We start from the raw sequence: 16,243 nt of genomic DNA on the forward strand, positions 1-16,243 counted from the left end.
ATCAGCGTGGCTGGCGTGTACTTCACAGGCAGTGAGGGAGAGACTGGCACTTTCTCAGTGTCCAAAGAAATGCCGAGGATTCCTCTAATCACCCAGTGAGTATTTAAATATTTGTTTGTACTGTCTTTAGATTGTATATAGTGTTTATTCTGCCTTGGGTTTTCTGCTACTGGCCTGCTGGAACGAAAAAGATCTCTTCTTCCTGTCCCCCAAAAGAAATGACCATGAATAGAGATGGATGTGCAGGAGTTGAAGGTGCTTCTACAGGTTATTGAGAAACTACCATGAAGCTTGGCTCATGTGCTCCATGGTAAAATGTTCAACAGGTGACTGTTTAGGAAGAAACTTTTGGTTGGGTCTGATCTGCAGTGCTATGGCAATTTAGCCTTTTTTTTCCCACTATGTCACTAGCACAGCTATGGGTCCACTTCCTGAGGTATTTAAATCCTTACTGATGCAGGACCTGGGACACAAAAGATGACCTTTGTCTTTCCTGCTAATCTCCTGTGGTGTGGTGTAAACTTTAAGGCATTTGTAACAGAGTTCTTAGCTTTGTTATAGGGTGTCCCTGCACTTCAGGGTGCACTTCAAAGTCCCTGGGAAGCATGGGGTAGATACTGTGTGGATCCATGAGGCTTGGATATTGTCCACACAAGGTCCATGATCTAGCTGTGCATTCCCCACTAGATGGTGTATTGTGTAGATGCCTGGTAGTGGAGGCAACTTGACTCAGTAGCATAGGTCGTCCTTTCCTGCCCAGTGCTGCGAATAGAATAGAATAGAATAGAATAGAATAGAATAGCTCCAGTTGGGACGGATCATCTAGTCCAACTGCCTGACCACTTCAGGGCTGACCAAAAGCTAAAGCACTTCACAGGAAACGCTGTGGAGAAAGGCATCTTCAAAGTTGCCAAGAAAATTCCCAAGATCCCATTAATTGTCCCGTGAGTATCTGAATTGCTGTCTATTTAAACAACTGATCGGGTTGTACAGGTGAGGTGTTTATAGAAGATTCTTGAGGTGAGAGATGAGGTTGATGGCAAATGCTTGTTCTTTAACAGCCAGGATGGGATGCAACTGTTGTCTTCCAGTTTAAGGGAGACCTTCCCGCTGTTTGCAATCGGAAAGAACGGTGTCTTTGACTGCTTACAGGGCAGCTGGGCCAGGCCTAGGGAATTCATTCAAGGGGAAAGAAATGAGGGGAGCCATCCTTTAGACCAGTCTGCCTGACCAAGTGTGCCTGAGTGCAACACACAGCAACACGGGGACAGGAGGAGGAGCTCCTCTCCCTCTCCCCATACGAGTGTACGTTCAGGGCAACTTTCCCACAGTTCAGAACCAGGTTGGAGGTGGAACACCAGGCCAGCCCTCTGGGCCAGGCTCTGGCTGGCAGCTGGTAAACCTGTTTATCCTGTTACTTGCAGAAATTCACCTTCTGCAAGTGAAGCCCTAGGGCTGGCAAAGAGCTGAGGGGGCGGGCTGGGTGCCACCTCCCTTCTCAGCTTCTGACACAGGCTGTGGGCATTTCCGTACACACAGTTTGTTTGGGACTCCAGCCTGGCCCCTTTGGTCCTGGAGCAGCAGGTGTAAAACTCAGGGCTGTTGTGAGTTGTATCGCACAGCCAACCAGGCAGTGGAGTCCTGGGCATTGCTCTGCCATCTTCCTCCACCTATCCTTGCCAGTGGGTGTGCCAGGCTGTGCTTCCCACCACTTTCTGCCGAATTACACAAAGCACAGCGGGTTCTCCAAAGGAGCATGAGCACTGCTGCGGTTCCTCTGTGTGCCAGCTTCATTTCACTGCAGTGGAAGCTGCAACAATTACAATAAAATTCCCTGCAAGTCTTTCCTTCACAGCCTTTTCCTTGTGGATTTCTAATAAATTTCTAAAATTTAACTCTATTAAAATTTCTAAATTTTCTAAAATAAATTTCTAATATTTTCAAACAAATAATTGGATTTGATACTTTCTGGATGCTCAGTTTGTTTCCCAATAAAGGTAGTAGAAAGCTCTGCTGTTGCATTCAGCAAAGTACTTAGGACACAGCTAACAAATGAAGTTACTGAATTAAAATTTACTAATTGATTCTTGTTCCCACCTGCAGTGCACGGGCATGTTCCCACCACCTCATGCACAGTGCGTGGAAGAGGGAGAGGGGTGGAGAATTCAGCAGAGAAAAATTACATAGCAATTAGCAAGACTTTAAATGGTAACTAAGGGTGAATTACACCTTCTTTAGGGTGCTTTTGTGGTGGTTTTGATTGGATCCAGAGCCACAGATACCTAGATCCTAGAATACCTAGTTTCCATGCAACACAACAGCTCTGTGCACCTGGGCTTTCCTGCTGGCCTTTGCTTAACCCACAGAGAATCAGACTGCAGTCTAAGGCAGGTGCTGTGCCATATGCCTGGGCACATACTCTGTGTGACAAAGGGTCTCAGTAAAGTAATAACCAAAGGAGAGCTGCAGATTTAATTCCTGTCCTATGGGCGTGCAGAAGGGCAGCATCATTTATTCTTATTGAGTTGGCTGCAATGGCCACATAACAACAGATTCTTTCCAGGTGTTGGGAGAAAACTGTTTGGCAGAACCAGTGTAAACAAAGCAAATGAGAGTAATTCAACATGTCTTTCTCCACAATGACATACAGGAGTTACATGGAAATAGCAGAGATAAGAGGGCCTGCACAGTATAATCTCCACAATATAATTGTGGAGATCAACTAGTGGTAATGTGAGGACTATGTGTTAGGACCCTGATTCAACTTCTAGTCACTCATTATTTGTCTAGCTGTGTGTCTGCCTGTCCATCTAGCCCATCTGGCCTAGCTATCCTTTCTTCAGTTCTCAACAGTGGCAGAGGCTGGGAGAACACACAGAGAAATCTTTTGGGCTTGCCTAGCTGATAATGACTAGGGTGGGGTAAATGGAGAAAGTTTCTGTTATAGGAGATGTGCCAATTCCCACATCATTTGCAGTTTAAAAAATATGAAAAGTCTTCTGATTATTGAGTTTCTGCAATGTATTTAGATTTTTAAACTCTTCTTCAAAGCCAGAGGTCTAGAAACTTCCTTTTGACCTCTTCTTTCTCTCCTTTTTTTAAATGAGTACTGAGATTCTTACAGATTTGCTTGGCTGCAAAAACTGAGGCTTTAAAAGGAGAAAAATGAGGTATTGATGGATTTTTTTTTTAAATGAAAGAACTGGCAACATGATATACTAGGATGAGGGAGGAAGAAGAGGAAGAAGAGGCCACAAGGAGGCCTTTCATGCATAGGATTCTGGGACAGGGGCTAACCTGGACCTCTCTTGGTTTTGCAGGCACCAGGCCAACCTCAGCCTTGATGCTGAGTTTCTCCTGTGTGGTGTGTCGGAGCTGGATTTGGTGACAGGGGGCATACCCTCCATCTTGCTGGTGCACGGTGTACTTTCCTTCCCACTCTGCCTGGACAGCTCGCACCGCTGCCTCTTAGCTGCAGCACGCTATGGCCGAGGCCGTGTTGTGGTGGCAACCCACGAGAGCCAGCTGTTCTCCCCAAAGCTGGCCAGATTCCTGCTCAATGCTATCCGCTGGCTGGATGCTGGGAGAAAGGGGCTGGTGGGTGTGGATGCCAGCCTGAAGAAACTGTGTACCCTCCTCTCTCAGGAAGGGGTGAAGTCGCAGGTGTCACAGCTGACAGGTGACATCAGTGTGTACTGCTGCTCTTCTTACAGCGACAGAGAGGCGGAGAGGGTTCACACTTTCGTGGCAGAGGGAGGTGGCCTGCTGGTTGGAGGCCAGGCCTGGTACTGGGCTTCCCAGAACTGTGGCAAAGCTGCTGTGGCAAAATATCCTGGCAACAAAATCCTCAACCGCTTTGGGCTGAGCATCCTGGGGCAGAGCGTCCAGGCAGCTAAGCACCCGGCTGTGGGCTCTGGGGAGCACTACCACTTCCGCACGGCGCTCACTCTTTTCAACAGGCATGTAGACAAGCATGAGGAGCTCAAGGCCCCCTTGAAGGACTGGCTGCAAAGGCTAGCACAAGACTGCGCTGCCTTTCTGCACATCCCAGCCCGTGACTGCCCTGCATATGCCTCGCTCCACCGCATCCTGACCAAAGTGCTTCAGAGAAGTGGGATCCCACATGTCAGCAGGCACTGCCCTGTCAAGAGCAACTCCAAAGAGGCAGTCCTTCTCTGCATGGCGACCGAGCTGTCCCTCACCATGACGGACAGCGCAGCCCTAGTGCAGAAATCTGCTGCTGGCGTCTGTGCGCTCCCTGTCGCTGTGGAAATTGATGGTACAAACCCAGGTGAGGAGTGTTCTCCCTTCCTTTTGAGGCATCCTCTCGCTAGGATCGGTGGGGCGCCCATCCTCAGTGTGCTTGTGTCTGTGTGTGTCTGAACATGGGCACAGATGTGCAATTTCACTGTGGGCTTGTGAGGAGGCTGACCTCTGTGTAGTGGCAGGCAGGCTCTTTTTGTGGCCAGCCCTGATTTCAGCGCTCTGAAACACCCCGTGAAAGTCCTGCTTCCTCACTGTTGGTGCACAGGCACTTGGGGGAGAAGAACCACCTAACAGAGGCACCTCAGGGTACTTGTGCAGCACAATGGCTTTGACAGGAAAGCTTCCTTGAGAAACCCTGGGCTCTACACTGCAGGTTGTTGTTGCCATAGTTGTGCTGATACAGCCGTCTATGGGGCCATCCTACAAAGAGGTAGGAGTTATGAACAAAAGGTTTATTTTTTATCTAGATATTTTCAGCCTGAGATAATAGCACAGTCTCACAACTTGTTGTGTCAGCACAGTTGATGGAGTAAAGGTCTGGTTTTGGGGGTGAAAACAAGAGACTGGAAGCATGGTGGGAACTTCTTGGGCTGACACCACCACTGAAGCCAAGGTATTTGGTAATTACACCCTGAATGATTTGCCTAAGCTTAAGCCTTGTATCTATACAGTCTTGCTGAGATTCCTGCTCACAGCTGATATGTTTAAACTCTAGGTTAAATTCCACTAGTAAGGTATTACCCCCTGGACAGATTAATCTTGATTTTTTTGTATTGGAATATGATTGAGAGGAGTTGTTTCCAAACTGTTCTAATGAGATGAAGGAGACTGTTCTGGAGTGGTGATGTCTGCGTGCAGAGGATATGCGGAGAGAAAAGTTGCGGAATAACTGCTCACTGGTTTTAACAGTAATGAGTCAGGACAAAAGGGGAAAATTGTTAGGGTTGGCTGAACTGAACGCATTGGATCGAACACAGTATTTTGTTTGACCAGAAATATTCAGAATTTGTGTCATTTAACATAAAAGAAGTACTAGCAAACCCTGAATACCATTTCAAAACTGCCTTTTGTGCAAATTCAGCAAAACTGAGATGAATTGGTGAAACACTGTGATATGCTCTAATTTGCATTTTTTCTTGGATTAGGTTTTGCTTGGCAAAACTGGTCCTGCTTTCTTGGAGGACAGGAAAGGTTGTAAGTTGGGTGCTTTATGACAGTTCAGCTCTTTTTAAGAGTTTTGCTGTTTGTGTTGAAATATGCTTGAGTAAACTTTATGTCAGAATTAGGGAGTGGATTTTGCCTGATCAGTACAGTAGAGATGGATCAGTTTTGCACTGCGTATCACAAGTGTTCACAGAGACCTAGGCAGAGGAGACTTGCATTTCCATGGAAAGACTATCTAGAAACATGCTGAATTGTAGTGGTATGGTGGGGTACCCATCTTACAGTTATACCTAGCATAGGACAGTCCTTTTAGGCTTTCTCGTAACTTCAGTCAACTAGAAATGGTAATTCATGTGGGCCCCAGCTTGTGCTTCCAGTCAGTAAGGAAAAATGCAATGTCACTGTCCATCTGTTATTTAGGAAGTGGTTTATGACCATTACAACTTCAACTGTGTTTAATACCACCACAGTATGCACCTCTTATAGAGGGCCTTAGGGTAAGAGGATCTGAGTGGAGGAGGTGTTGGGGTTTTGGTTTCTTTTTTTCTTCTTATTTTTAAAAGATACTAGTAAACACATTTAAGCTTGGCATTTCCAGAAGTTCAAATTTGGGTGGGCTTGCTTGCTAATGGTGTGATGATCTTGTTCATGCTGCTACCCTATTGCTTTAAAACTATATTTCTGACAGGTTGGGTAAAACGTGAGACAGTTCTGTGAGTGTAGAGCGAGGGAAAAGAAAAGGATGGAAGGTTCTTCTATTGCAGCTTGAAATCTCCAGAATCTGTAACGTCAGGCTGAAGAAGTGCTTGAATGTTCTGTGTTTTCTTACCTTTTAGGTAAGACAGCCTGGAGGAGTACGGGACTCTACCTTCCTGAAGGGCACACAGCAGTTATAACCTTCCCTTGCCTGGTGGTCGGTGCTGGTCTGAAGGTAAGCTGTCTCTAGTCTGGCTTCTCTTTACAGGGATGTATTTGTCAGGTGAGCACTCAAAAATAGCACAGAGAAAGGTTTTCTCCGTATTGGTTTTGCTGCCTTTTCAGTCCTTTCCTAGTGCTGCCTCCCTGTGGCACTTTCAATGCATTGTCATCATTTTTCACCTTGTTTCCCACTCTCTTCCGTTGCATTCCTCTCATTTCTGTGTACTGGTGGGATAACTGAGTATGGCTGCTGCCTGAAGGCAGCTGTATTTGTTTTGTTATCGTGCAAAGAGAGCTGATCAAGGTGATTTTCAGGCCCAAGATAAGTATTTGGGCCCTTCTAAGCACCAAACATAGTTCTGTCTCTCAAGCTCTCTCATAAGGTACTTTCACAGTGCTGTCACTATTGCTCATGTAGATGTATCCAGATCAGATATAAACTAGTTACTTGGGATCCTGTTCTCTGCAAAGTATGAAGCAGATAAATGCTTACCTGCTTGGATATTTTTTGCAGTGAGCTCCCCACAGCTGAAATGCAAAGTTAACTTGGGTGTTTCTGTCAGATCCTGCAGTGACATGCTGTCTGTTTTACTGTATGAGGACCAAGAGGCACAATAAAAGAAAGCAGCAGTCATCACATCTCTCCAACGCATATATGTTACAGGATGTGACTTTGATGCTGGTGAAGGGTGAAGGAATGATCAATGCAAGTACAGTGCAGTGAAAGAAGTCACTGCAGTATCCAGAACTGGTGGTGAAGGATGTAGTTGACCCATTAATAATGGGAGTATAGCTGTAAGACTGAGACAGGGACAGCAGTGAACTTCACCAGCTTTTTTCACTTGTTTTGCTGCTTCTGGTCATCACAAGCTGAAAGCTTGAACTAGGCTGGAGTCATAAGGCTGTTTATGCATGCGTGCCCTGCAGGGGCAGTGCTGCAGCAGACGGCTCAGTGTTGCAGTTGGTCTGCCAGGTCACACTTGGAGCCCTTTGACCAGCTGTTCCTACCCTTCTGTTTGCCAGGTGCAGATTGGGTGTCACACAGATGACCTCTCTCACGCCACAGAGCTGAAACGCGCCCCAGTGGTAATACGCACCTGTGATGTTGCCTGCCAGAAACAGTCTCTTTCCTGCCTCTGGGGTGGCCTCATTTACATTGTAGTACCAGCAAGGAGTGTCCTGGGGAAGGTGCCCATCACTGTAGAAGGGGCAGTCAGAGCTCCTTTCTTCAAGCTTGGTAGGTTTGTTTACCTTGGTGCCTTTCTCCTTAGTGCTCCTCACAGATGCTGCTATCCCTGTAACTGAAAGGAAAGATGGTACCACGCTTAGGAACGTCTTAGAAATGCCTGGGTTTAGGAATACCCAGATTTAGTTTTCTTGCTTTGTCGTCCTCTAGGATTCTGGGTAAGTCACTTAGTCACTCTGTGCCTGCTACATGGCAGGAGGTAGGTGAAGGGAGCTGTCACAAAAAGGTCAGGGTTTGTCCAAACCGACATTTTTTGGAGGCTGGAGTTGTCATTTCCGATGGAAATCATTGTGTTGGAAGGAGACAGGCTGCCTGCTGCCACAACAAAGCTTGCCTTGTGCTCTACCTCCTTTATTGTGCCCCCATATGGCCAACTCCAGTCCCTACAGTAAATCTCTGCTGAATGTCCCATGTTTCTGTCAGTTTCTCTTCCTGTATGTGATTTCTTCTTGCTCTTCTGTCAAACTAAACAAAACCAGGGTTGTTATATGAAACAGCAAATCTCTGCTGGAGAAGAAGAAATGCGATCATCAAGAGACGTTGGGAGAAACCTGATGCTTCTTGTTCTCAGATGGAAAATAGGGATCTGTTCTTGCTATGCTACTACTCTGGTATATGCCAGTCCTCTTCTGTCTGTCTCCCATCCATAAAAGATGGGAGATTACCAAGATAAGGAGACTTCTGAAGCACAGGATGAGGATTAACTAGTTAACAGCCACCACCCCCACTCACGCAAGTGTTTTCCAAGAGAATTTCACAACTGTGGTCTCTTTCTCCAGCTTGACCTCTGGGAGCGTGCTCAAAAGTCAGAGCTGTGCTTAACCGATTCTCTGTGTTGTCGACGTAGGGGAGACCTCTGAAAGCCAGTGGAAGGCCTGTATCCGGCACTACCCTGCTCCCTGGGCGGAACTGGCTGTTGAGAATCTCATCCTGACGGTGCCGTCTGACAGCATCCGCCACATGGAGAACCCACAGCCACTGCTGACCCTGTGGAATGAGATCATGGCGGCAATAAGCAAATTGGCAGCCATACCAACAAAATTCCCAAGGCCAGAGAGGATTGTAACAGATGTCCAGATCTCATTTGGTAGGTACATCGCCATATGGCCTTCTCAAGGGCTAAGAGACAAGTGGCATCTAGCAGCAATGTCTGTTCCTTCAAAGTTATTTTGCTAAAACCAGACTGAGAACATATGTAAAGTGTTAAATGACTGTGACCCTTGCATAATTGTGAGCAACTCCGTCACGATGGAAACATGGTAGGGCAGGGCTTAAAAAAATGTATTGACCCTTTCAGATGCCTCCCTGCTCTCAAAACTGGTGTTGTGTCACTCAGCTGTTCTGCTGCCTGGGTGTGTTAAGAGGCAGAGCTGCTGACTGCAGTGGCTTTGACTCAGATGTAGTTACTCATTCTCCCTCCTGAATGCACTGCAGAGTCAGTACAGCTGGGAGACAGCAACCTGATTTCTATTTTTTCCCTGCCTCAGCCACAGGACTATTCTCACGCATTCAGTGACAATTGTTAAACCTGTGTGTGTCTACCTGCTGGAGATGGGGTCCACAAAGGTTAGCCTGGGTAGGCAAAGCTTAGCCTGAAAAGATGTGTGCCTGAGATGATGGCAATGGAGAAGTACAACCAGTATCACTGTCAAAGCCCATGGGTTTGTAGTTTTGCAGCTGATGCTCCCCCATCCCAGCTTTTCCAGTTGTGAACTGAGTGCATTTGATCTAGAGTCAAATTATATGGTAAATGTGGAACGTTGCAATACAAGTTTTGTTCAGTTGTTTTTCAAAATAGACTGGTTAAATTCATCCCACAATGAGACAAGGGCTTGGCATGAACCCTGATGTCCTAACCCTTTGCTAAGCCACATGGAAAGAATTTGTTGCACATCTTGGGAGTGTTAAGTTTTGCTATCCTGAGCAAATGCCGGTTAAAAAGATCATAGCCTGCAGACATAAAATTCCCTTCTGTTTTGGGTGGACTAACTGGTTTCACTCACATTTCTGGACCTGAACTTTTTGGGGTGCCAGTGGCTGCTAAATGCATGCATCCCTCTTATTAAGAAAGAGGGAGCTCAAGATCTTAAATAGTTCCTGCAGGAAGGGGGTTGCCATTCATGTTCTCCAACTTGGGTAGTCTACAAGCTTAGTGTTCAGTCAAAGCCAGCTGTGTAGGCTCCCTACGTAGTGAGTGTAAAGGGCTGCTTATCCCCTGCTACAATAGGTGTTTGATTTTGAGGAGGACTCTTGTATGAAGCTTTGGGAATCTTCAAGAAGGACAAATTAGGGATGAAGACACCAAGGACACGTAAGTAAAATCCCTTGCAGTGCAAGATTCTTGCCTAGCATGATGCTGGGAAGTTGTTTATTGAATAGCTATCCTGTGAGGTTAAGAACAGGCTTAAGCATGACAAGCTTTGCAGCCCTTAAGTAATGACAGACTGTGACTTCCATGTGTCTTATCACACTGCTGACTACTGGAGTGCAGACCTGCAGTATCCACACTCTGCATAGGAAGAGTCAAGCTTCGCCAGGGTGCTGAATCACATTATTGCATGGTTGGGTTGGCATCAACTGTGCTCAGTTTGTGAGAGTTCAGGGGTATTCTGGGCAATGGTCAGGCTTTTTCCCTCCTCCTAAAATCTCAACCTCAGTCCAACTGTGAGTGTATGCTTATGTATAAAAAGGGAAAGCAGGCGAAACTGTGCTTGTCTGATAGTTCAGTACCACCTTTACACTGCTTATTTGACTATTTGTTAGGGTGAAACTTGTAGTATTTCCTTGTCTCACAAAGGGAAATATTTGTCATTCATGGTAATACAGTGTGGTTTGTGAGATGGAGGAAAGGCACTAGAGAAATGAAAAAAAAAAAGTCATTTATGTCTAAGAGGCATTGGGGTGAACACTTATGATGTGTGTTGGTACCTGTCTTTCCTGCAGGCTGGATGCATGCTGGCTACCCCATCATGGGCCACCTAGATTCGGTGAAGGAGATGTTAGACATGAAGCACATGCAAACTACTGGTCTTTGGGGTCCTGTCCATGAGCTGGGACACAATCAACAGCAGCAAGCATGGGAGTTTCCCCCTCATACCACAGAGGCCACCTGCAACCTCTGGTCTGTCTATGTTCATGAGAAAGTGCTGGGGATTCCCAGGCATCAGGCCCATCAGGCGCTTAGGTCACAGTGCCGGGAGGAAAGGATAAGAGAGTATCTGAGGAAAGGCACTCAACTAAAAGACTGGGAGGTGTGGACTGCTCTGGAGACATACCTGCAGGTAACTGGGAAAAGTGGGTGTATTCTTAGTGCAGTCAGTGAAGCCTGTGTCAGAAGGATGTCTGCAGCCTGGTGACTGTAGCTGTCATGCCTTGTAAGTGTTTGCTTACAATCTGGGTTCATCTTGGGTCCAGAAAGCACCTGAGAGGTATACAGACAGAGTGTCTAATGCTGATGTATCCTGAAAACCTTCCTTTGCCTGACTTGGGCTTAGCCACTCAGGGAGACAGCTTAGTGCAATACACTAATCTTCCTCCCTAGGGGAGAAACAGGAACTGCTTCTTGTTATACAGCATGGGAAAAGGATGATCAAACTTGGGCAGAGCTCTTTAATCTGCTGCAGATTTCCTGTGGGATATTGGGCTAGTTGGCAGAAAAAAACTTGGCATTGTAAAGTGTCTAGATGAGCCAGGCTTCTAGCAGTATCCTGGTGAGTTACATGACTAGGCTCCTCTTTACAAAACATAGCAAAGAGCGGGGTGTTCGTATCAGCCGATGCACTGAGTAGAGCCAGTGTAGTCCGTCAAGTGTCAAGAGGACGGGTTCAGCTTACCCTCCTGCATATGTAACTGGATCCCTCACTGTGGTTGAGACTCTAAATCTTTAATCCCGTCATAGATTAAAGTGCATTCTCTTGGGACGCATGCGAGAGAGATTTTTCCCTTCCCCCTTTTCCTTAATCCTTGTAGCAACTAGTAGTCTAATGGAGAGAGCACTCAACCTGATCTTAACTGGGGACTGTAAGGTGAACGTCCATTATGATGGCTTAAGCTACTGACTTTTGTGAGGTGAGTATCCCTCAGCCCCCTTGTCTGGAGCTCTCACATCTTATATGAACAAGAAAATATTTATTGGAGGAGTATTGATCCTGATTTTTCCACATCCCAGAGAAGTGCCTGAATCATCAAGCTGAAGAGTCAACCTCTGTTTTCTCTGGTGCAATAAGTATCAAAATTGTTATACAGAGTGGAACAATTTCAAAAGGGGAAATTTTCCTACACTACCTTACCAGTTTGGCCACTCCCCCACTGCCTCATCCACACTCTTATAGGCTGGGATCTCCCATCTCCTGTCTGGCTACTGACAGGACTGCTGGGATAAATTACATGAAAGAACAATTACAATTCTGATTATATACTATTACAGCCATAATGTTTTGGGGTTTTTTTCTATGGAACGGTCTCCATGTTCCTTTGAGCCCCAGATTTGGCTGCCATTTAGACGCTTTTCACATCCCTTCAGTCCAGGAAGTCTTCAGCCTTTCAGGCCTGTTTAGGTTCTTACACTGCATGCCAGCACGGTGTCCTCTGGTCTTGCCATTGCCTGATGGAGCATACCGTCTCTCAGAGTTCAGCTTGGATACCCATTTACCTCTCCAGAGTGGTCACTAAAGCCTGTAACGCAGGTCTTGCAAAAAAGAGTATAAAACAATTAGAAAATCAGTTAATTGGCACAAAAGATTTACAGATTTAAATGGAACAACAAAACTTGTGTCTGTACTGTTTTGTATTCACCTCCTTACTGCTTGCTTTGGAGTAAAGTCGGAGACCTCCAAGGTTCTGTCTAGACTAGGAAAAAGAAGCACTTGCAGCATGCTTCAGGGCACTGGTTCCCCCAGTTGTCCAGGATGTGCCACAGTTCACCCCCACAAGTACCTGTGTGTTCTTTCCATAGAAAAACTGGCAGTGGGGGAGGGAACAGACAGTTTTCACTGTGGACATGTTGTGACAAGGAGTTGGGAGGTGTCTGGGATGGATACTTGAACTCAGGGTCCAGGAGGTGCTCCTGCATTCTGCAGTTCAGACATAACCTAACACGGTGTGGAGTCTCCTCCAGTATAAGTTGGCTTACTGGTTTTGACCTGGCACAAGACCAGACCCCTTCGTCTCCCACCTTCCAGTCAGCCTCCTCATGGCTTTCCAACCTTCTCACAAAAAGATACTGCCTAGTCCATAGCTAGTCTCACACCAAGAGTTTTCATATCAATAGGGGATTATCAGAGGTAGATGACCTGCCTGTTTGTTCTGCCTAATGTAGCAGTGCTGTCTCCTGCTTAGCTGTTCCGGCATGTTGGAGGATTTGTGGAATGCAATTTAACGTCAATTAGTTTAGTATCAGAAAGTGAGATGTAGGGCATGGCTTGGTAAGGAACTATGGACATTGAGTAGACATTCTGCATCCTGTCATGCTGTTGTTCCAAGTCAGCTCTTCACATTAACCTCATCTTGAGCAACAACGTAGGTTTCCCCTCCCTCTTTACTTTAAACTCTTTACTCATGCAACAGCAGTTTTTCTATCTGAAAGCCTTTTGTTCTTATTCCTAGCCAAAGCATGCCCTGCTCACAATCTCTCTTTCCTGTTTTCTGATTACTCCTCGATCTCCTGTGCTCCTTCTTCCCAAGTTCTCTGTCAGTGTCCTCTGATGCTTTTTCGCTGCACAAGAAGCTTTCTTCTGCCCAAATCAGCAGCTTGTATAGTTGGTTGCTGACATTTCTGGCTGCTCCCAATGCATCTTTCGCCTCTGTTTGTTTTGGCAGGCCAGTATAATGGGAAGGTGTATTTTTCCATACTCTAGTGCTGTAAGTTATGCTTTGAAGCCTGAAAGCTGGATGCCTTCATCTAACTTTACATTCATTCTAAAAGACACTGCAGAAACCTATGGAATTTTCTACTGCTTGTAATATAGGAATAATGCCAGTGAAATGAGAAGTTCATTGTTTTTACACTGTATTCTTCTCCATCAGTTGCAGGAAGGGTTTGGTTGGGACCCTTTCATCCACCTCTTCTCTGACTACCAGAAAATGTCCACTGTCCCAAAAGACAACCCTTCTAAGATGAACTTGTGGGCACAGAAGTTTTCTCAACAGGTGAATAAGAACCTGGCTCCTTTTTTTACAGCCTGGGGATGGCCTATCAAGAAAGAGCTGTCTGTGGAACTGTCCTCTTTACCCATCTGGGAACAGGACCCAATGAGATCCTATAGACCATGAAGGAAAAATATCTAAACCTGGATTCTCAGACCAGCTATGGCCTATCTTTTTCTCCTTGTGTGCTGCATGATAGCTCACTGGGTGCTTAGCTTTATGCTGAATTCTTTACCTTCCTGCCGTCAATGGAGATCAATCCAAACAGAAATTCAGTAGAAACTTGCGTGCAGCTCAGCAACCATCTAAGCCATCTTCTGAAGGGTTAAATAATGAATGAGCTTTGCTCTGGGTTCTACAGCTCAGGAGGAATGTAATTCTGAGTAGATTTAGTTCCTGCAGAACCTTTCTCTGATGAAATGGAAGTTTTCAGGGTGGAGCTGCCACTGGAGCAGTCTGAAGGACAATACTGATAGACTATGGATCTGTAAAGCAAATAGTAGCCTCCACTATGTTGTATTCTTCCGTTATAATCTCAGTGACATGAGATTTTCACTATGGTTTTTATTACTCTAAAATCCCTAATCTTTAATCGCTCTAGGTATGCAGAACTTCCACAGCTACTATCATGAAAGTGACCTTATAATGCTTATATACAGCTTATATAATACACAGCTGATACTGAAATGCTGTAGATTTCTTCCTACATTGTATGACTGTGTGACCCAACGTCCAGCTTTATATGAATAAGTCAATTATAAGTTGTAGCTGTCACTCTTACTGTAGCCTGACAGCAAGATACATGCCATGCAAGATGGGGGAGTGGAAACAAAGAGATGACTTGACTGTAGTCAGTAATGGTTTAACTTGTGGACTCATCAAAGGTTAAAAAAATAGGCACTGACATTACAGCATGAGGGAGCAGAGAGGAGGAAGACAGCAGTTCATGAAGACAGAAGACCAGCCTTTTCCAAGGAGCAACAGAAGTTAATCTTTCTCCCACCTCATTCATAATTGCTTGGCTAGCACACCACACTGCTGACTACACAGGGCTGGCAAGCATGTTACTGCTTAGCCTAATAGCATACCAGTCCCAACCCATTCCTTGTGTATGAGCAATAAATAAAACAATCGTTGTGGACTTGCAGGTTGTGTGTGTGGTCCTACTTTCCTGTCTTTATGCCCAGTAAAAAAAGCCCAAATAGAAGTGACCCAAAGATTTGTTACAGCAGCTCTTCATTTTTGATCTGGCTCAGATATGGTTCTGATTTCCTTGTGATTCCTTGGCCTAATATTTTGCTTTGTCTTTCAAGTTTTATTTCCATTCTTATTCACTACTAGTATGAGTTGTTCTTCCGATAAAATAAATGTAGTTTATAGCTAGTCATAGCTTAGACAGTGTTTCAGTACTGGTTTGGTGATTCAGAAGAAAATTTACATGGTGTAAAGATTTATATCTGACCCTACCTACAGAAGCAGGTTTCACCCCTAATGAATAAAAGTTGCATTCATGTACATTAAAAAAATGCTCAAAATATTACCAGATCTGTTACCTAAGTATGGCAGGATCTATTCCTTTTTCATGAATGGCACAACAAAATGGACCATGAAATACTTAAGAGAAAAAAAGACAAAAGAAAAAGGTGATGCATTGGATTCTGAGCTAGGATGGATTAGTCCAACCATAGGGATTCCAATGGGGAAGCTACAGTATATTTACACCAGCTCTAAATGCAGCCTGAAATATTCAGGCACACATAATATTAAGAAATTTAAAATTGGGCTAACTCAAATTAATGTCACCCTCAGAATGATGTCTGTTCTCCTCCATAAAATAAAATTAAAAAAAGCCATGTAGCGTAAGTCAGAGAACAGATTAGGATGTTGCAGGCCTGAATTCCACAATTGCTTATCCACTAGTTATAGTGCATGCTGGAGTAGCCCGTCAACGCAGAAAAGCCGAACTGAAATTGTGGCAATAAGACAAGAAAATGTTATCACAGAGACAGACTGCAAAATAACACATGAAACATTTAATAATTTCTGTGAAAATGTAGTTCAAGCAGCAGTCACAGAGAATTCAGCATGCAGTCTGGGAAAAGCCTAGGACATACCTGAGACTGACCTGAGCAGGAGCTGAAGTGGAAAAAAAGTAAAATAGATTAGGAGGCCACATCGACCTTAGCAAAAATAAAACCAGAAACAGAGTATTTTTGTGCTCTAATAAACTAAGAATGAATGGGTTCACTAGTGAGGTTTTCAAATTACATATAGACTTACTGGCTTCATTTTTACAGTCAGCTTGCTTTTAGTGGAAAGTTGCCTGCTAATAGGGAGTTGGAAGCCCAACAAAGATCTGACGAAGACTTTCCTTTTATTATCAGGGTAATGGTGATTTCACCAGTAGGTGAAGTGTCAGATTTGCCAAGACACTTGGAGAAACACACAGAGGCACAATACCTCTTCAAGAGCAAACATGAAGTAAAATGCTGATGACTCTGTCAA

At 45.0% G+C, this 16,243-nt stretch overlaps 1 protein-coding gene across 1 annotated transcript; it reads left to right on the forward strand.

The window, feature by feature from the left end:
• Window positions 1–3: 3 nt before the first annotated feature.
• LOC103915117 (protein FAM115C-like) lies at window positions 4–14,878 on the forward strand (the record flags this gene model as incomplete). Its single annotated transcript, XM_009321876.1, has 8 exons — window positions 4–28; window positions 878–944; window positions 3,321–4,291; window positions 6,267–6,361; window positions 7,372–7,585; window positions 8,442–8,681; window positions 10,538–10,875; window positions 13,619–14,878. Coding segments are annotated over 8 exons (2,196 nt in total), but the record flags the coding sequence as incomplete, so codon positions are not given.
• Window positions 14,879–16,243: the final 1,365 nt, after the last annotated feature.

The sequence above is a fragment of the Pygoscelis adeliae genome, unplaced genomic scaffold (assembly GCF_000699105.1).
Source record: "Pygoscelis adeliae isolate BGI_AS28 unplaced genomic scaffold, ASM69910v1 Scaffold384, whole genome shotgun sequence".
Classification (NCBI taxonomy): domain Eukaryota; kingdom Metazoa; phylum Chordata; class Aves; order Sphenisciformes; family Spheniscidae; genus Pygoscelis; species Pygoscelis adeliae.